Genomic DNA, 22,969 nt, shown 5'->3' with positions numbered 1-22,969 from the left:
CCTTGTGGGGGTATAACCCTTTCACCTTGCCCGTTCGTGTGTTACCTAACAGATAACATCCTGGGTGAGGTTTGTCTATTATAATGAAAGGTCCATCATACAACAACTGCCACTTTTTGTTTAATGCCTTAATTTTAGAGGATTTTGGGTGGGTACGTAATAGTACTTCCTGTCCAATGTTAAATTCTGTAACCTTTCTTATCTTTTTGTTGTCATTACAGCCTACACGAGGTCACTTACCTTGTCCGGTGCTTTCATCTCTTCTTCACATAGATCATCTTCTACGGTCGCATCCTGATCATATCTTAAAAATAATTGTCTAAGATGCAATGTGTGCTTGTTTGTGCCCCCTGTTGTCAAATCGGTCGGCCGGTGGGGGCTCATTACGACCGATTGTTGTTTACCAGGGGAGACAAAGGCGTTGCTTCAGTACTGTCCGTTACCTCTACAAAGTGTACTGAGTGGTTATTCTGTCGCCAATTAGTTTCCGGACCGCTGCGTGCAACATTTTCTTGCGACCGGCCGTCGCTATTCCTCCTTGGTCTATCATTCCTATTACTGTAACTATTGTAATTTTCATTATGTGCCGCCTTTCATCACGCGGGCCTGACCAATCATTCACGTGATTTCTATCATTTCCATACCGGCGTGGACCGTAATCTGTACTATACCTTCGGTCTTCACGTCTCTGTGGCGCCGAATTCCTCCGATTTCCGTAATTCCAGGTTCCATTATTTGGCCTTGTCGCATACGGATGCCAACTGTGTGGGTTTTGTCCACTGCCATTAAAATGATATCCGTTACCGTTGTTTTGATTGGTTCCGGAATATTCATTCCGATTACCTGTGCTCGGCTCTTCTTCGTATATTAGATCAATTGAGTCAAGCACGGAAGGAAAGTATTCAAGGTCGTTCTCCGGTATGGTTACCAATTTTTCGCGTAAGTTCGCGGGTAGTTTGTTTTTCAGAATTTTGAGAACATCTACGTGCGGTATTGGATTGTTCCAATAGCGCGTCTTATTCAAGTACTTTTCGAAATACTTTCTCAACCCGCCGTTTTTGAGGTTGAACGGTTGTGGATTGAAAACTTCACGGCGCAGTCTTTCTTGGACCCCAGCAGACCAATATTTCTCCAAGAAAGCCCGTTCAAATTGTTCGTAGGTGACGCACTGTTCAGCCATGTCTGTGGCCCACAAAAGTGCGTCGCCTTGTGTGAAGCCTACTACATATCTAATCTTCTGTGCCTCAGTCCAGTTTCTTGGTAAGACATTTTTAAATGCTCTTACAAATACGACTGGATGAGTTTTTCTGGATTCTGTGGAGAAAACTGGAAACTGTCTATGTTTCAACAGGCTCTCATCGACTAGAATCGTCGAGATGCAAGGCGACACGCCTACTGCCTGTTGCAGCACCGCGTTTGGCGAATAGCCATTGTTTGCCTGCGCCGGTGCGTGCACATACGCCGGACTGGGCGCGTGATGTTCTGCGTTATTGACATCGTAATCTGGCACGGGCGAATAAGTGTCGCACTGCCTGTTGCTTGACGTAGGCAAGTCATTTGAAACATTCAGTCTACCAGCAATTTCCTTGCGTATTCTGTCCTCGGCTACTTTGATTTCATTACCTAATTTTTCAAAAAGTTTTGTTTCCCGGTCAGTTATTGATTCATTTACACTACCGTTTTCTAAAGTTTCATTTATTTTGATAATGTCCGCGTTGATACGTCGAGTCTCCTGTTTCAGAAAACCGACTTCTTCGTTAACTTTATTAACTTGGTCAGGTATTTCTTCACATGCGGACTGTACTCTTGTTAAATTTAATTGAATAGCCTGTACGTTTTCATGTATTTCTTTTTGTACGGTTTGTGTTTGATTGTGTGTTTCTACTATTTCTGACAGTTCCTGTTTGGTTGTAAGATCTGACAATTTCTTTTCTAAGTCATTTGCCAATACATTGTATACACTATTGACGGTTTTGATGACTTTGTCTTCGATCTTTTGATCGATTTCATTGGTGAGTTTATTTAAGCGTTGATCGAAATGTCTGTGTATGTTTTCAAATTGCGTGTTTACACTTGAAAACTGCTGTTGGAACCCAATTTCCATGTTTGACAATTTTGTGTTTGTCGTTATTTCTAGATTCGCCAGTTTCTCGCTCACATTTGACATCAGACTATATAATGCCTCAAGCGTAACTGACGAAGCTTGTGTGTTTGTATTTATGCCATTATTTGTTGCCATTGTTTCTCTGCCACGGTCTGATTGAATCGAACCCGGGCTAGGTTCACTGACTTCACGCGAAATATTTTCATCTGATCTGGTAATCGATGCTTCATCGACTGTGCACAAGGTTTCATTTGCAAGTGGTTCGTTATTGTTAATCCCTGTGGAGTGCAATTGAATTGTATTTACTTCTACATTATGTTGTGCTGAAAAACTAATTGCGTCATCATTTACGTCACTATTGTCAGAATCGGTGACGTGTCCATGAACATTTGTCAAATTAAAGTTCTTCGATTCCATTGTGAAGATATTATTTTTATCTGTACTTTACTGTTAATCTAAATCTTTAAATTCTCTCGCAGTTGAATTAATAAAAATATCTCGCGATTGTTATTTGTTGCGCGTCGGAAATTTACAAGATGGCGCACTACGTCTTCTAATTCTGCGATTGTTGAACATAAAAAAGTAATTATCAAAGTGTAATTGTGTGTTGCCACAAACACTACCAGGATTTTAATATGGACAGGAAAAGGTTCTGCTTTAAGTGGAGCTAAGCCAAGGTGCAGCCACTGCATGCGTTTGCGCTTTCCTACCTTAATTCCGACTGAGCTGCGTCACTCACGATTACGTTAGTTTTGTAAATCCTTGTCCTTGTTCCTTCTGGTTATTGTGCCATCCGTTTATACAGTTAATATTGTTTCACTTTATTCGTCATTTTCCATGTGCGTCATGTAACAGAGAAACAGTAATTAGTACAAGTACATTTGTAGCACAACAATGAAGTACTTACTCTTTGTTCCACCAGCACTGTCCCTGTCAGCGGTCGCCAGTGTGGCGAAATAAATAAAAAACATTTTACATTTTAAATTCCACGTCATTGTTGATTTAATCAGAGTTCTCACCCTAGACGTAGAATTAGTCCTTCTGCCACAATATTAATTCATTAGTCGCCATCGATGTTCTTCTCTTTGTTGACCGTGTGTACCATCATGAGTCGGCATCGGTTCACTTCACGAAGACGGTGGAAACCAAGGAATACTATGCTACGTCGCTATAAATAATTTTCGTAACACTTCGATACTTTTCACTATTTTTTATTCACAACACAATAAGACTTGCTGTGCTCATCGCACAAACCATAATTACCAACCACATGGCTGCCTTTCCGCACAGTCCAAAATCACGTCCATCCTCCACAAGGCAACAATCGAAAGTGTCCCTTAGCTCCTTGGAGTATCAAACAAAAGAGAATCCAATGTGAACTTTACAAAGACTATAATATACATGCCTCTCAATTTATCTTTGGCGCAGCTTTTAAGATATCGTATGTCTCTGCATAGGAATGTGTCATTACAACCACCTCAGTACCGTACGTCGACGATACTCTATCCCCCTTTACATTGCACTTCATGACAAGCCATCCTGAGCTTACTTTTCACCAAGATGATGCCTACCGGCACATGACGAGAGTTTCTACCTCTTGTCCTATTGCCTGCCAAGACCTACTGAGCCGTGTGTCGACTCGTGCTACACCTTGTGTTTAAATTGCATTGGTTTTCCTTTTCTTCCCCTGACATGTTTGTTTGATGTGTTGTCTGTCATTAAGTGGCTGCTTGGTTATCTTTTCTCTCTGCTATCGATATCTGCGTTTTTGCTTCTGGGAAACTGCTATGGAGGAAGTGAGATCTTTGACCGGTTGTAACCTCGTGTGGTGGCGCGGAAGTAGGGGCGCTGAGAGAGTGTGGTGGACACGGGAGGGCAGTGTGGCTCTCCAGCGCGAAGCAGGCGTGGTCGGTTGTACCGAGTCGCCACGTGATGTATGTCGGTTGTGTGTAACGAGCGGGTCGAGTTGACGGATGAGCTCCCCGCGGGTTGGTTGTATACAGAATCGCCCCACGAGTAGTTGCTGTTCATTTCGCCTTGGTGGGACGTTAACAAGCTTCTTTAAGTCCTCCGTTTCAACACTGGAGTTTAAAGAGGAGACACCTAACATGCAGTAGTGATCACTTCGCGTCAAAGTTGCAGAGAAGACATGAACTCCGGTGACAGAGCGTGTTGTCGCGTGACCGTGGTGTGTCGGGTACGCTGGCGACGCGTGCGCCGTCGGATGTGTGGATCCTGGCATTCGGAGGTCGTGTACTGCCTGTTCGAGCATAATTGCAAGTTAAGTTAGTGCAAGGTTTAATCACTAAGTAACAATTTTGTGTAACCAGTGTCTCTTCTGCCTTGTGATCTCCGGCGATCGGGTTTCCTGTCCACGGCACCGGTGTAATTGAAGACAGTGATCTTTCGTCCTCCTCCTCTCGTTACTGTCCGATGGGAGGTGTAGTTTTGGCAGTTTAATTGTTTCGCTATTCTGTCGTGTGCTATGAGTACATTCATGCTTCTTGTTGGTTGATCATGTGGTCGCTCATTCAGGACTGTGTGGTGTAATGTTTCCTTGCACGAGGTTAGCTCTAATTCTGTCAGCAAGTTAAGCCATCTTATAACAAGTTTTTGCTGGCTAAAAGTCGGTGCAGTGACCAGCCTGAGAGTGGCAACTGTGTTTACGGGCGTATTTAAAATGGTCCGTATTCTGTCTAGCCTGAGCATCCTTGAGTGGGTGATTTGTGGCCGCCTTACACAGGTCCGAATTATCCGTTATGTTCTAATTATATTCCAGGACACTTTTGTTTAAAAACTTTTTTTAAATTCCACTATTGCTTTATTGCCATTAATCGTGTGTTTGATGAGACCTTTGTTTTTTTTTAATGGCGCTGTTGGTAGCTTCACTACCTCACCGTACTTTATTAACAAAGTTCTGTATTTACTTTAGTAGCCTGTCCACTAAGGTTCTTTAAATTTTTTTAAACTGTTGTATTGCTATAAATTATTTGATTCCCGTTAGCGGCGTGTTCTGAAAGGCTGTTATTGCCGTACTGTTAGCTTCTGTGTTTGCTTATTTTTAAATTTGTAACTGTTGTAGTTCTATAAATGACTTGATTGCCATTTTTAAAGGAAATTTTTAAACAGTTGCATTGCTGTAAATTATTTGACTGCCGTTAGTGCCGTGTTTTGAAAGTTTGTTGATTCCCGTGCTTTTACTTCTATTTTTATTTAATTTTTTAAAATTGTTGTATTGCTATGAATGATTTGATTGCTGTTAGCGGCGTGTTTAAAATGCCGTTTATTGCCGTACTGGTAGTTTCTGTAAGATATGAAGAAAACATTTGTGTGTGAAAATCTCAACTCGACAGTAAACTACTAGAAATGTGGCCCCGTTTCCCAACTTGTGGTGTGGCTTGTAGTAACCGTAACCACTGTATGTGTCACCTACCTTGGCCAACAAGGTCGCTGGACCACTCCCCAGCTGAGAACGTTTGGAGCATTATAGGCAGGGCCCTCCAACAAGCTCAGGATTTGACGATCTAACGCACCAATTGGACAAAATTTGGAATCGATAGCCCTCAGGAGGACATTATAATTCCCTCATTCAGTTCCTAACCAAATAACTGGTTACATAAGGGCTTGATATCGAGCAACGCATTATTGACTTGCTCATTTTGTGAAGCTCTTACTTCCTCTGCTTCTTCTTCTCCTCCTCCTCCTCCTCCTCTCCAGGTCTTAGGCAAAAGTGCCTGTTACGGTGCCCATCGTTGCTGAGATCTTCCTTTATCTCTTCTTCCTTGGTACTTATAATTTCTAGCCTTTAAGGGACTCTGTCACTCTTCATTCTCTCTAGGTGTTCATTCCACACTCTACAACTTTATTAATCAGACTAAAATGTTTTTGTTGTTCTCTAATATCTTTATTCCTTAGTATGTCTTCTATTGTGCAATCTTTAACTCGTTTCTGGAATTTCATTTCTTGCACCTGAATACAGCTTTCTTGATTTTTGCTAACCACCCAGTTTTCGCTTCCGTGTGGGGACTGCAACTGTTTTGTAGAATTTAATTGGAGTATCTTTACTTGTTTCGTTTTCAAAGTTTCTGTTAATTTTTCCACATACCCAGCTAAATTTACTATGCTTAATTTCTATACCTTTGCTGTAACCATATGTCACTTGACATTCCAGGGAGCTGAAGTGGTTTACTTGCTGTAAGATCTTTTGACATGCGATTATTTTGGTTTCAATATATGTTCTTTTCCCATGAAGGCCACAGTCTTAGTTTTTTCTGTTCAGATCTTCATTTCAAATTTCGCACTTGTTTGTTTCAGTAAGTAAATTCCTTTCTGAAGGTCTTCTTCCTTATCTGCTGTGATCACTGCATCGTCAGCAAATAGTAACATATGTAAAAGAGTCGTCCTGTCTAGGTGTACGGTATACCTTTCCGAAATACTGTTTTCCATGTATGCATTACTTCATGTACGTAAATGTTGAACAAAGTTGGGGAGATACAGCAGCCTTGTTGTACTGCTTTGCTAGTCGATATCTCATTAGTCATCTTTCCGCTGAGATCTATACTGTTCTGGTACATACTTTTTATCGCATTTATTAGACCTTTTACATATCCAAAATTCTTCATTATCTTCCAAAGTGTATGTCTATTAACATTGTCAAAAGCTTTTTTAAAAATCAATAAAAGCAATATCTGTTTCTTTATTATATTCTCTGCGTTTTTTGTATTCTCTGTTGTAACATAAAAACTGCACCTATCGTAGAACGCCCTTTCCTAAAACCCATTTGTTGCTCATGCGGTACTGCTTCCGCTATGTTTTGAAGTCTTGTATTTAAAATCTTAGCATACATCTTGAATGCTAAGTCTAGTATACTTATTCCTCTATAGTTTCTACACAGATTTTTGTCTAATTTTTTTTTTTAAACTGATGTCACTCTAGCAATCTTCCAGTCTTTGGAGATAATTTTGCTCTGCCAAGATTCGTTTAAGAGACGTAACAGTCGTAGATGTAGCATCATTCCTCTATATTTTAGCAATTCAGCATTAAGACAATCTCTTCCTGTCGCTATTTTGTTCTTAAGTTATGTCAAGGCAGATTGTTGTTGCGTCAGGATGTATTTCAGCTAAGCCCTTGCCATCTATTGTTTCAATTACCGTTTCGTGTACTGTATCATGACACCATAATGCTTTGTAATAATTTACTACTCCTCCTCTTCTTCAATATTGCTTATTTGTATCTTCTTTTGAAAAAGGACAAAATAAAATGGGCCAACGGATATATCAAATTAGCAACTGGGGATGTCAGAGGAACTTCCCAAAAAGAGACAGAACTAGCAAATATACTCAAAGACATGAATGCAGATGCTGTAGCGATCACACAAAAGAAAATAAAAATGAGGAGTACTAAATATCTAGGTGATTACGTTGTGTTCTGTAGTGGAGTCGAACAAAATCAAAATGCAAGCAAAGGTGAGGCATTACTCTTGCGTAAGAAATCAAAGATTGCACATACATAGGCGAAAGAATACTCTTAGTCAGACTGAAGCTGAGAAGAGGCAACGCTACCATTATAAAAGTGTATGCACCAGAAGAAGGAAAAAAGGGATGAATCTAGAACCATGAATCTAGAACCTCCTATGAAGAACTACAGGAGACTCTGAATAAATACAGTGCTACTGATCAGATTATTATGATGGGGGATTTCAATGCCAGATTAGGAAATATCCCAGTAGCGATTATAGGGCATTTGGGAGAACCGGCATGTAATGAAAATGAAAAGATACAAAAAGACTTTGCCACTTACAATAATCTAAAAATAATGAAATCACTTTTTAAGGAAAGAGATATGCATAAGTATACTAGGCCAGTAGAGGTATTAGCTCAGTAATTGACTACATTTTAGTAAATGTTTAGCTAGCGAGTCAAGTAAGGGATAAAAGAGTTTACGGAGGTCAAGATACAGAGCCAGATCATTTTCTACTAATCTACAAAATAGATCTTTCATCAAAATGGAAGAAAATGACAAAACAAATGAGTAACCAACGATATCAAAGCGTTTATAAAGTATACTTGCTGGAAGTGGACAGCATCAAACGTCTTTCCCAAAGCAGTTTGAATAAGAGCTAATTAACTTTCAAACTAAAGATAATATAGAAGAAAAATAACTAAGTCTAAAGAACGTGATACATACAGCAGTAGGAGAAGCTCTCGGTAAAAAGAAAAAAAATAAGGAAAAAAAAGTGCCTCAAAATTGGAAGGAGCATACAAGAAAAGCTGTTAAAGATAAACAGGATGCATGTATAAAACTCATAACCAACACCATAGATGAAAAGATGAGAACATGCAGTCTTACATGGAGAGAAGAAATGTTCCTAAATGTGTAGTAAGAGAGGCACACCAAGATCATTGGGACTGATTTATTCCTAATATCAAGAATGATGTTCAAGGGAGACAGCATATAGCTTATAAGGTTTTAAAAACTTTAAACACATCAGGGAACGAGAATTGAAGCTCTTACTCTTGAGTACATCATCCAATTTTTCTGAAATTGTGGTCATTTGATTGTCTATGCATCTGCATTACGTCTACCAATTTCCGTTCCATTCGAAAAATTCCTTTGTTGTGCGTAATTTTCTTTTTCTTAGAGTGTATTTACATATAGTAGTAGGCTTCTTGACAGTACTGACTTTCTTCAAGCTCTCCACATTTCTGTAACATATTACAGGGGGCAACACATTTGTGTAAATTACGGTAATGTATAAGTGTAGTCCCTACAAATATAATCTCGAAAATATTATGTTATCAGTGGCACAATGCGTGTGTGTTCATGTATTGCAGGTTAGAGAAGAAATGGAACTTCTTTGTAAACATCATGGAATAAACTCTTTCAAAACATTTATGGCTTACAAAGATTTTTTTATGGTGGATGATTCCGAATTATTTGAAATATTCAAAAGATGCAACGAACTTGGAGCAGTAGCACTAGTTCACGCCGAAAATGGTTCCATCATAGCTAAGGTAACTGACTTATTTCCATGATTTTAATTTTCGGTTATATTTCTGGATGTTTCAGTGCGGTAATAAAAATTTTCACAGGTAATAGTATATGATGACCAACGGAGTTTCATAATGATTTTATCTGTATAGTACACACTTATTATTGAACTGTACACATACTAATGAATTTATTCTGATTTACTGGGATTTTATAGAGAAACATTCAGTGTATGATGTAGCAGAAAAAAGCTGTCATAATTTCTTGCTATAACATGAAACTCTGATTAATGAAAGTGTAGCTGTAGCATAGGTTGCTTGTGAGAAAAATAAAGTTATTATTTGAAACAATTTTTTTAGAATCAATTTTTTATTTACATTAAAATGTGTCACTTAAGACAGCCTAGAGCTAGGATATCATAAGATAAGTATTACTTTGCAGTAACACTGTGACAATATAGCCATGTGTGTGTGTGTGTGTGTGTGTGTGTGTGTGTGTGCCTTTGTTAATTAGTAAGCTCCAACAAATGTCACTATCCGAAATCTCGCTAACAATGTCTATCCTGTCTGTGTGCCTTTAGACAACTCAAAGCCACATCTACATTAGTGTTTAAATTTATTTTTTTCCGTTACTTATTTTCTCTGAATAGAAATATTTGTGTGAGAAACGGAATTACAAAACTGTTATTACAAAACTTTTATTAGATATGCGAAGTAACCAAATGTCCTTGGAAACATCACAGAATACAAGCTGTTCATTGGAGGGTATACAAGAAGAGGCACAGTGTGTCAACATCACAGACATGTTCTGTCCAAGCACAACAATGAAAGGGATAGGTAATTTGATTGAGATGTGATTATAACACCCCAAGAATTTGAGCTGCTCCTCAGAGAATCTTCACAGCATCCAAGTGTGTCTGTGCCTGCTGTTAAAGATGTTACTGTGAAGTGAAGATATTGAGGAAATACTAAAGCCAATAATCACTTTTTTAGGCATAAAAATTAGTTGCTGTGGACTGACAACGCGTATTTTGTATTGGACAAACAGTTTTCTGGGTATCTCTGTCAATTACCTTTAGATAAATTGTGCTGCAGCCGAGATACAGTGGCTATCAGCAGCAAAGATCATATTAAGATGTGATAGAACTCAGTTTTCGGTAAGTAATTTGGAGAATGAGTATTTGATATCACTTAGCCGCTTAAAGAGCGTTATTGTTTGTCTGTGTTGCAACAGAATAACTATTTATGGAGTGATTAGCCACCATACATCGGTTTGGTATTCAGATGTGCTCATGTTGGACAAGCAGATGCAATGCATAGTGGTTTTACCGGAGTGTGTTGTGACGGTGAAACTCGGAGTGACTGATGTGATATTCTGGAACTGTGTATTGTGATTTCCACTTGAACCATTCGCTTTGGTTAATAGTAAAATGAATGCAGGCATTTACACGCTTGAAAGACCATCACCACTTTTATGTTGTGGCAACAATTTGGACCTGAACCTTTTCTGTGTCAGTATGATGATGCTCCTGGTCACAAAATAAGTCATCCCCTAAGGGCCTAATGAACATTGGGTGAATATGATGGACCAGCCTACTAAAATCTCTGACCAGGAACTTCTACTGATCATCTTCAACTAGTATCAGAATGTCAGTTAATTTCATTGCAATGGACCCAGAAACCCATTATAATTTAAGCACTATTCTTAAATTACAATTAAATACATACTGCTTTCAAAGCATCATAACTAATGGAAAGCTTTCCCCAAAGATTAAGAGCAGTAACTGTAATGGAAGATAGTCTATAGGCTAGTAGTTACTTGGTCAGCAACTTCAAAATGAGCAATGATTTGTGTCTGGAAGTCTGGACTCTTGAGGTCACATTCTAATATATGTCTTTTGATTTAATGACTCTTTAAAACATGCATGTCAAGCACTCTGTTTCTCGATGCAAGCAGCTCCTTGTTTCCCATAATTATTCTATATGCACAATTCCATACAACTGTAAGTAGAGAAATTCAAATCGTTACTATGTTTGAAGTATTTAGTGTTTCATTGTTCAGTTTGTGATAGGCCTATTTTGCCTACAGCGCCATTTTCTAGCTTCCTGCCAATGATACATAAACTTGTTAACTTTTTATTCTATTCCTTTGCACAATTACTGAAAATATTATGTGATTACACAATATTACTTATGTCTTGCTGCTTTTGACGTCCACAAAACCTCGATTGGTGCTTTCACTGTCTAATTATTTGATTGTGGTGGCTATACTGCCATATCCCAATCGTTAATATTCTTGTAGGTAAGGTTTTTTTTGTTGGCTAAGGCCTTTTCGTTCTGTTTATTATATTTGTACTTTTGACGAATTTACTTGATAGGACACCAGCAATTTTCTGTAGTTAGCATTTTGTTTTAATTTATTAATCTCTGAGTTTCTTTGTATTAGAGATTTATCTTTGCTGTTAATTTTACCTTTTCTTGAAAAGGTTTTGATTGTGTATCTTCATCCATTTTCTATATTTATTATGTCAATAAAATTTTCAATATAGTGTTTCCATTTACGACCTGTTTGGTAATTTAATATGCTCTAAGGGTTGATATACATACTCAAAAATTTCTATCTCTTCTGAGATATTCATGATTAGCCCTTTCGGTATTATGTGTAATATTTGCATTGCTCGTTCTGTTTGGTTCTACTTTGTTGTTTTCTGTTTTCATGTGACTGAAAAAAGTGAATGGATTTCTGTAGCTATTTCTGATGTGTTCTTGGAATCTAATACATAAAAACTCATAGATTAAGTCACTAAACCGAAATTTTAACCTTATAAAATCGCTGGTGTCGCCTTAAATAAAGCTGTCAAAAGAACAAAAGCTAGTAAACAGAACAAAGATGCTATAGCCAACAAAAAATCTCATCTACAACTGTATTAACGATAGAGATATGGCAGTACAATTGCCACAATCATATAATCATGCTACCTATAAGACATAACAATAAAATAATCAGACAGTGACAACAATCGATGTTTCATGGATGTCAAAAAACTAGATTATATTGTATAATCACCCAAAATTATCAATAGTGGCGCATAAGAATAGAAACCAAGGGCAAAAAAGTAATGTATTATTGCAGAGAGCTTAAAAATGGCATTGTAGCTGAAATGGGCCTATCGCAAAACCAAAAAATAAAGCAATATACAAAGGGTTTAAGCCATTATCTGCAAGTGGGAATTCATTTATATGAAAGGGGCGAGTTGAAATTTGTGCCATATGGGGTTCGAACCCGTGTCTCCTGTTTATTAGCCAGGTGTGCCGACCACTAAACCATCTGGACACAGTGGTCACCACAACAGTATGAACTACCCTAGATGCCTTCCATCAGACCCAGAGTCTGAACTTATATCACACATTACTGATGTAGTGTCTCTTCTTATTAGTCTCATTACATGTGGCATCTCGCCAATTACTACAATAATTCGAGTTTGGTGGGCATATGCACAAGGGGATCATTGTCTGTCGTCACCTCTCTATATATATATATATATATATATATATATATATATATATATATATATATATATATATATATATATATATATATATATAATGTGTGTGTGTGTTCTTTTGAACATGTTTGCAAGTGGCATGCTAGAGTAATCTGTGCAGTTATGGTGACCACTGTGTCCAAATGGAACAGTGGTTAGCGCATCTGCCTTCTGCCTAGTAAGTGGGAGACCTAAGTTCGAATACTGGTCTGACATAAACTTTCAACATGCCCCATTGATATAAATCAGTGCACACTGGTAGTTAATGTTTTTAATTCCTTTATGTGTGATTTATGGTATCTACAGGATCAAAATGGTGTCTGTTGTTTTAGACATGTCTGAAAGAACAGACACCACATATACACAAACAATAAAGCACTACATACTTTAAACATAGCAGCGATTTGGGTTTTTGTACTTGCAGTGGCTCTGCAACACATACATCGTGCCATGAGCCATCAAGAACACAAACCATACTATTATGTTCAAAATAAATTTGGAGCAGTCCAAGAATCAAATCAGGCATCCATACTGTCAATCATTATACCATAGAGACTTTTCTCTTTCAACATATTCCCCCAATGGCCTAGTCCTATCTTTGTCTCATAGGTCAGCTTTTCTTAATTTCTCTACACTATTTCCATTTGGAAGCAATATCCATCTAATACATTCTATACTGAAATCTTTAGCCTGTCCTCAGTGATTTTTTTTGCCACAAATATATCACATAGAAAAAGGTAATTGCCAAATGGCTTACATGAAATGTAACTCTGTGAATAATTTTGAGTGTTATTAATAAGTGCAGATGTCTGACAATCATATTTTTTGATTGTGATACATGCACAACTCTGATGATTAATAACAGAAGACCACACCCATTACAGAAAGCACAACAGTTGTTAGCTGCTGGCATTACTGGTCCTGAGGGGCACCAGCTATCAAGGCCAGAACCAATTGAAGCAGAAGCCGTTGGAAGGGCATGTGTCATTGCAAACCAGGTATTGTTATCACTTTTGATGTCATGTACATAAATAATATAAGCTCACAATTTTAGTCCAATATGAGATTTCGCATAGCACTAGAACACAGTGATTGCTAGCTATTACTGAGTTTCAATTGTATAAAGTGAAACAAGTAATTTTATGCAAATCTAAAACTGGCAACACCATACATGTTTGTCACTGTCTGCTTTTCTGTGTTAGTATTTATAGGTATTTAACTGTTGTTCAGGACCTGCAAAGAATAATGAAAACATATTTTATTGTTCTTCTAGAAGGTCCTAGAAAGAGTAACAGTACTGCTGCTGTTCGTATCATTTTTCTGTCTACAAAGTCAGTTATGTTGTTGAGACACTGTAGAAGTAAAAAGTCAAACCATGAGGACTCAAATGCAGAATAAATATGACTTCTATGAGTAGTAGCAGTTTGTCCAGTCTCTCAGAAGCAAACAAATGTAATTAACTCAGACTTTCCATTATACATATGGCTTTTGTGAGGATGTATTTTCACCTTATGTAAGTATTTTTTGTGAAATAAATTAGTCAACATGAAAACATTGTGCTAGAAAAAAATTGGTTCCATCAGGATGCTGAAGTGTTTAGCCCCTCCATCCCCCCCCCCACTCACTCTCATACTATGAAATAATTTTCAAAAACTGAAATGTTACAAACTTCTCATCTACTGTCTGGAGATGATAGGGAAGAGTTAGTAGGTTATTTGCACTAATAATGGCAAAAATGATTTTTAACCTGAGTTCTTTTCTTATGTCCATTTTAATTTCTTCAGTTTTTGTCACAGCAGCCTTGAAGCATGTTATTCTGCTATATGGTTCACAACTCCAACCACATTCAACTCACAACAACGAACTTGACAAGAAGCATGAATATATTGCATATCAAAGTAACTCTTTAACTTAACGAATGACTTACATATTAACAGTGTTTTCTGCATTACCTTTTCAGAATTCATAATTACCTATTCCAACATAAGTAACTTCAAATGTAATGATAATTTTGAAATATATAGAACATACAAAAAGGTAATTATGTTTCTGAAAGGTAATAAATCTTACATTAAATTCATGTTTCATCACATTTGTTTTTCACAAATACATAAGATCATTTTAACTTTGTCATCTCACCAAATCTACACTATATGCAAAATTGCTATTTGTACATTGTTGGATTGTATTGTGAATTTATTGTATACCTCAGATGCCCAGTATGTGACAAAGAAAGTTCACTGATGAGTTTCATTATAATAGCCCCCAAACCCGAGAAGTTTTTTAAGCAAAGCCTCAAAATATATAGATAGGTAGATAGACAGACAGAAAGTCTAGTGATGTTGGATGAGTTCAGTCAAAACATCCCTCATCAAAAGAAATATTAAGAAAGAACAGCAACAGTGACAAGGCAAGAGGGTGAGAATATGAATGAGTGTACTCAAAAAATATATATGAGTAGCATCCAATGGCATCTGTCCACCAATGTAAATTCACAACACATAATGGCGAAATGGATGATTGTGATAGTAGCCTTACAGCATTGTGAAGAACCTTATCACTGAGAAATTTTTTCTGAGACACTATTTCGGATACCAAGGAAGATGTAAAAATGAATACATCATTCTATACAGATTTAAAAAGGATGTAAACATAATACTATTCATAACTATACAAATTATAAAATTTCAGAAAATCGTTTTGTTACTATATTGAAGGTGACTCAAAATACTTCAGCCTGTAAAACACATATGAATTATTGATAATGCTAGGTAGTAACAAAAGATTTAAAAAAATTCATAAATTTGTAATACTAACTTTCAAATACTTGAGAGGTAGTATGGACAGAAAAAATAGCCTTGATAGATTTGCAGGACCTAGAAGAAGACGACACACCGGGCACATAACATATTAATTTTGTATGTTCCTTTGAGGAGTTCCATATACATTTTTCAGACAAAATTCACATATTTAGGTCAAAATAATAATAATCATGTTGTATCTTACAACATATACATGTATTTTTCAATATTCAATTAATTCAGAACATTCAGTTTCTTTTTTCCAGTGAATAAACTTCTCCTTTTATTCAAATTTTTTATGAATCATCTCTACCCTTCTGCTTATATGGTTTCAGAGAAGTTATGTTTCTCAGCCAAAGAAGTTCCTTAGATTTGAGATTAATCAATTGATTTGCACAAGGATGGGATATTCAACTATTTTTCGGTTTAACAGTTAAGAGTTTTTTTGCCGAGTTTTAACAAATATATAATCTCCATCCACCAGGTAGGATGTACACGGTTCGATAGCATCCGCATTGTTACTTTCTGCCAGGAAGTGCTCTCAACAAGGGAAGTGTCCAGGCGTCTCACAGTGAACCAAAGCGATGTTGTTCGGACATGGAGGAGATACAGAGAGACAGGAACTATCGATGACATGCCTCGCTCAGGTCGCCCAAGGGCTACTACTGCAGTGGATGACCGCTACCTACATGTTATGCCTCAGAGAAAACCCGACAGCAACGCCACCATGTTGAATAATGCTTTTCGTGCAGCCCCACTACGTCATGTTATGACTCAAACTTTGCGCAATAGGCTGCATGATGCGCAACTTCACTCCCGACGTCCATGGCGAGGTCCATCTTTGCAACCACGACGCCATGCAGTTATATACAGATGTACCCAACAACATGCCTAATGGACCGCTCAGGATTGACATCGCGTTCTCTTCACCGACGAGTGTCGCATATGCTTCAACCAAACAATCGTCGGAGACGTGTTTGGAGGCAACCCGGTCAGGCTGACCGCCTTAGACGCACTGTCCAGCGAGTGCAGCAAGGTGGAGGTTCCCTGCTGTTTTGGGGTGGCATTATGTGGGATCGACGTACGCCGCTGGTGGTCAGGGAAGGCGTCGTAAGGGCTGTACGATACGTGAACGCCATGCTCAGACCCATAGTGCAACCCGAGCATATTGGTGAGGTATTCGTCTTCATGGACGACAACTCGCGCCCCCATCGTGCACATCTTGTGAATGACTTCCTTCAGGATAACATCGCTCGACTAGTGGCCAGCATGTTCAGAGATGAACACTATCGAGCGTGCCTTGGATAGATTGAAAAGGCCTATTTAGGGACAACGTGACCTACCAACCACTCTGAGGGATCGACGCCGAATCGCCGTCGAGGAATGGACCAATCTGGACCAACAGTGCCTTGATGAACTTGAAAGTCACGAGCTCTATCTTCTTATCTCGTGTTTTCTGCTGAAAATCTCGTGCTTGTACTCTTGTTAAGTTTACTATTACAGAGATCACCTAAACTTTATTTTTTTATTGGTCCTGTGCGCAACCAATAACTTACTTGGTCTTTCTGCTGCCACTGCTTGATCTGCTGCATTACATTATTTAACAGAAACATAAAAAACCTATTATTCATGCTGAGTGCAATGCATGTTCTGTCTGGCGGCTGCTGCTGTTGCTGCGGCTTACTAAAACTACACATAATTCAAGATAAAGGGTTTGATCAAATCTAAACTCGATAAATGATAAACCAAACAAGTAATTCCTTTTTTAAAAAACTATATTCAGAAAGCGATTCTTCCTCATTCAATTAGCAAAATGCTAGAAGCTCTTCGAACAATCGCTTCGTATGTAAATCTGCCGCCAGTGGCATTACAAATTACTCAAAGTCTTGAGACAGACTGAAACACTTCTCAATTAAACAAATAGAATTCCCTGACAATTACAAAAGATATCAATGACAAAAATCAATACTTAATCTATTCGCCTAACAATGGCTTTCCTTAAGAATTCAACTCCTATCATTATCAAAATTACCGTCTGCTGCTACGCACATACACAAACCCTTTTCTTTAAATTAATAAGCGCGCTGCAAATTATAAAAAATATCAACTAGATACCAAATCGTTTGTCGCTGCTGGCGGACACAGCAGTACGGCAGCTCGGCGACGACCCCTCGCCCAACACACGTGCGCACCACAGCAGGCGGGCAGGCGGGCTCCTACACTGGCTTCCAAACTGCCACTAGTTAATCCGTGCGCTGCGACGCGCGACAACAATATCTTAGATTCCAGAGCTTGTGTATGCGCGCTGTAGCCAACCTTTAAATCCTGAGAGAGTATTGCCAACTCTCAAACTTGTGGATGGTAATGCGACGACGAATACAGGCATACATCAATGCAAGAGAACGTGCTACTGGGTACTACAGGTACCGGTGTGTACAGCAATTCTGGACCATCGCCTCTGAAGATCTCGCTGTATGGTGCTACAACATGCAATTTGTGGTTTTCATGAGCAATGAAAAGGGCGGAAAAAGATGTTTATGTTGATCTCTATTCCAATTTCCTGTACAGGTTCCGGAACTCTCGGAACCGAGGTGATACAAAAAGTTTTTTTGACGTGTGGATTTCTACTTCTCGTTATTGTAGTTGTTTTTGTTTACCTTAAAGCGCAAATTATTATCCTGTAAGGTATGGTGGTTTGTTGTAAATTTACACTAGTCACATCCTGACTTCTCATTCTGTCATACGGTCAAACTTGATTTTTTATACGTGTGACACACTTTCCCCTGTAGGTGAACTGCCCGCTGTACGTGGTGCACGTAATGAGCAAGCCTGCAGCGGACGCACTGGCCCACGCGCGCAGCATCGCCTCTGCTACCGGGGGGAGCCCAGTGTTTGGAGAGACGCTGGCGGCTGCCCTGGGCTCTGACGGCAAGCAGTGCCTCCACAGGTGCTGGTACCACGCCGCGGCGCACATCGTCAGCCCCCCGCTATCTCCTGACGTCACTGCCAAGAGCTACCTCATTCGTCTGCTGGCAGAGTAAGTACGGCAGAGGGCGCGCGGCTTTCTCTTGTGAAAAAGGCTCACTGTCGGTGATGGTTCGGTTTGTGTGCACATTCAAGACTAGCTGCATTCAGCAGATTGTCAAACTAAGTGATATTTACGCTAGTGGCCATTAAAATTGCTACACCAAGAAGAATGCAGATGATAAACGGGTATTCATTGGACAAATATACTAGAACTGACATGTGATTACATTTTCACGCAATTTGGGTGCATAGATCCTCAGAAATCAGTACCCAGAACAACTACCTCTGCCCATAATAACGGCCTTGATACGCCTGGGCATTGAGTCAAACAGAGCTTGGATTGCGTGTACAGGTACAGCTACCCATGCAGCTTCAACATGATACCACAGTTCATCAAGAGTAGTGACTGGCGTATTGTCACGAGCCAGTTGCTCGGCAACCATTGACCAGACGTTTTCAATTGGTGAGAGATCTGGAGAATGTGCTGGCCAGGGCAGCAGTCGAACATTTTCTGTATCCAGAAAGGTCGGAACAGGACCTGCAACATGCGGCCGTGCATTATCCTGCTGAAATGTAGGGTTTCGCAGGGATTGAATGAAGGGTAGAGCTCCGGGTCGTAACAAATGTGAAATGTAACGTCCACTGTTAAAAGTGCCGTCAAATCGAACAAGAGGTGACCGAGACTTGTAACCAATGGCACTCCATACCATCACGCCGGGTGATACGCCAGTATGGCGATGATGAATATACGCTTCCAATGGGCATTCACCGCGATGTCGTCAAATACGGATGCGACCATCATGATGCTGTAAACAGAACCTGGATTCATCCGAAAAAATGACGTTTTGCCATTCGTGCACCCAGGTTCGTCGTTGAGTACACCATCGCAGGCGCTCCTGTCTGTGATGCAGCGTCAAGGGTAACCGCAGCCATGGTCTCCGAGCTGATAGTTCATGCTACTGCAAACGTCGTCGAACTGTTCGTGCAGATGGTTGTTGTCTTCCAAACGTCCCCATCTGTTGACGCAGGGATCGAGATGTGGCTGCACGATCCGTTACAGCCGTGCGGATAAGATGCCTGTCATCTCGACTGCTGCTGATACGAGGATGTTGGGATCCAGCACGGCGTTCCGTATTACCCTCCTGAACCCACCGATTCCATATTCTGCTAACAGTCATTGGATCCCGACCAACGCGAGCAGCAATGTCGCGATACGATAAACTGCAATCGCGATAGGCTATAATCCAACTTTTATCAAAGTCGGAAATGTGATGGTACGCATTTCTCCTCCTTACACGAGGCCTCACAACAACGTTTCACCAGGCATTGCCGGTCAACTACTGTTTGTGTATGAGAAATCGGTTGCAAACTTTCCTTATGTCAGCACGTTGTAGGTGTCGCCACCGGCGCCAACCTTGTGCATATCACAGCATCTTCTTCCTGTCGGTTAAGTTTCGCGTCTGTAGCACGTCATCTTCGTGGTGTAGCAATTTTAATGGCTCGTAGTGTTTGTCCTAGCAATCGTAATGAACATTTTTCCAAGGCTGAAAATGTGAATAGCATGATCTGAAATTGATTAGCTCTAAAACCTGCTTTCCTAGGCGGTGAGTAATGAACGATGTGACACACATCTTGTTGGAGTGATACACCCCTTGTAGACGAGACAAAAACATTTCAAAAAAATGGTTCAAATGGCTCTCAGCACTATAGGACTTAACTTCTGAGGTCATCAGTCCCCTAGGACTTAGAACTACTTAAACGTAAATAACCTAAGGACATCACACACATCCATGCCCGAGGCAGGATTCGAACCTGCGACCGTAGCGGTCGCGCGGTTCCAGACTGTAGCACCTAGAACCGCTTGGCCACTCCGCAAAAACCTTTCAGTTTCACTTTTTGAGAACTAGGATTTGTGTAGCATTTTTATGAATTTGTTCAGCGAAATTCCACAGTCTCAAAAAAATGGTTCAAATGGCTCTGAGCACTATGGGACTTAACATCTGTGGTCATCAGTCGCCTAGAACTTAGAACTACTTAAACCTAACTAACCTAAGGACATCACACACATTCATGCCCGAGGCAGGATTCGAACCTGCGGCCGGCCGAAGTGGCCGTGCGGTTAAAGGCGCTGCAGTCTGGAACCGCAAGCCCGCTATGGTCGCAGGTTCGAATCCTGCCTCGGGCATGGCTGTTTGTGATGTCCTTAGGTTAGTTAGGTTTAACTAGTTCTAAGTTCTAGGGGATTAATGACCTCAGCAGTTGAGTCCCATAGTGCTCAGAGCCATTTGAACCGAACCTGCGACCGTAGCGGTCACGCGGTTCCAGACTGAAGCGCCGAGAACCGCATAGCCACACCGGCCGGCTTCCACAGTCTCAAATCATCATTATTATATAACCTGTCAAGACATGTTCCAGCTGAGCTATTTCATCCACAGTGCCCTTTCCTTTAGCTTTCGTGATGATATTCCTGACGTCAAAACAGTGCGCTTTCCTTTAGCTTTCGCGATGATATTCCTGACGTCAAAACTGTCAGTATACCTTACCTCTGTGTCTTTGCCCTTCTCCTTCTCTTTCAATGACATCTTTTTTGCTAACGGCGTTTTCTTACACTGTTTGCTACTCGTCTCACTATCCTTCTTTTTATGTGCTTTAGGAGGGTTCCAGTTTCCTTTATTCTCTTGTGAACTTCATCGTTCTTAACTGTACCTATTTAATTATTCGTCGAACTCCACTGAGAGTTTTCAAACCTTTTAAAAGATTTCTCTTCTAGTATTCCTCAGGGTCAAGTTTGGGCTCCGTATGTGACAACATTCCACAAATTAAGCAATTTGCAAGTATCTCTTAGTTAAATTCTATTGCTCTTGTCTCTAATCCATGTATTCCTCTGAAAAATTACTTGCTGTATTTTATCCTACTTGTTCGTCTAGTACTGCTTCCATCAGCATTAAGCATACTGCCTAAGTGAAAGAGTTCACTTGTTTAATTATTTCACCCTGTAGTGTTATATTTATTGAGCTATATATGTTTGTCGTTTTCATTAAGTCTGTCTTGGGAATACTGAGACACTCTGAAGATGTTTCTCTTACTGCTTGCATGATTTTCAGAAAATCATCTTCACCTTCTGGGGGGGCTGCTTCATCATTTGCATATGTAGTAGCATTCTCTTGCCCTTGTAATCTAACACTGTGTACATTATTCAAGGCTACGTCAGCAAAGTGGGTCACAACAGATATGAAACAGAGCTAGAGGTATGTAGCAACCTTGTCTCACACCTCTCTTTACAGGCATTTCATCTGTTTTTTTTCCTTTGGCCTATCCCCATTGCTCTCAAAATAGTCATGACAGACTATCTTTCTGCTGTCTGTGTTTGCGGCAGCTGACAAAATACACATTGCAAAGCCTAAGCTGTTGAGTTTACTTGCTAAGTAGTCTATGTGTACCTTCTAATTTTAATTTGTATAGTTATTTAGGCCTAACAACATTGCATACCTTGTTTCTGTGATATCCTGTTCACTGCAAGTAATTTTTATTTCATCGTATTGCCGCGTGGAGTGGCCGCGTGGTTTAAGGCGCCATGTCACGGATTGTGCGGCCGGAGGTTCGAGTCCTCCCTCGGGCATGAGTGTGTGCGTTGTTCTTAGCATAAGTTAGCTTAAGTAGTGTATAAGTCTAGGGACCAATGAACTCAGCAATTTGGCCACTTAGGAATTCACACACATTTGAACATACATTCATCCTGTTCCATTTAATTAACTTCAGATTCAATCATTCTGATTTTAATTTCGTTTAATTTTAGTGCATTTTGAGGGAATGAAGATTCAAGTTTTTCTAAAGTATTTATGACACTTTCTGGAATCCTTCAGCAAATAAAAGTGAATGAACATAAATAGCATTTGGTAAATCGTTTATGTAGAAAAGTAGCAGATAGGGACCCATTATAGAACCTTGTGGGACTTCTTGGGGAATTTTTTTCAGTTTTATGGAGTATTTGCTTGAATTTGAAGTTATAGTTACTTTTTTTTCCTATCTGTTACATGACAGTTGAATGATTGTAAAGCAGTGTCCTTGATTTCATAACTCTATAATTTGTAGCAAAGTAAGGAGGGGTTCACCGAACTGAATGCTTTTGTCAGATCACTGAATATTCCTGTGGCCTTCTAACCCTTATCTAACGTGGGGCATATTTTTGAGTAAATCACTGACGGCATTTACTATGCTTTTAAAAGTGGTGTTTAAAAATTATGTCATCCACTGATATGTAATCAGAATTTTTTTTAATTTATTTTGCTGAAATCGTTGCAAACCCTTTGGAGAATATCGGGAGAAGAGACAGTGCGGTAATCGGCCATATCTTCTGTCGATTCCTTTTTGAATACTGATCACATCTCTCGTATTTCAGTACATCTGAAAAATATCCCTGCTCAAAAGATTTTTTTATAATAACCTGTCAGTAATGTGGACTATCTTTCTCGTGAACTCTGAATTAACCATAGTTTGTCCTTT

General features: G+C 39.4%; 1 protein-coding gene across 1 annotated transcript in view; it reads left to right on the top strand.

Moving 5' to 3' along the window:
• The window catches only part of LOC124717122 (dihydropyrimidinase-like), a 92,924-nt gene that overhangs the window by 32,698 nt on the left and 37,257 nt on the right, over positions 1-22,969 (top strand). Inside the window, exons 6-8 of the mRNA XM_047243854.1 lie at positions 8,938-9,117; positions 13,523-13,636; positions 18,229-18,476. Coding sequence (XP_047099810.1) covers positions 8,938-9,117; positions 13,523-13,636; positions 18,229-18,476 — 542 coding nt within the window. The remainder of the gene's footprint in view (positions 1-8,937; positions 9,118-13,522; positions 13,637-18,228; positions 18,477-22,969) is intronic.

This window comes from Schistocerca piceifrons, chromosome 9 (assembly GCF_021461385.2).
Source record: "Schistocerca piceifrons isolate TAMUIC-IGC-003096 chromosome 9, iqSchPice1.1, whole genome shotgun sequence".
Classification (NCBI taxonomy): Eukaryota; Metazoa; Arthropoda; class Insecta; order Orthoptera; family Acrididae; genus Schistocerca; species Schistocerca piceifrons.
This window is presented reverse-complemented; position numbering and strand designations above follow the sequence as displayed.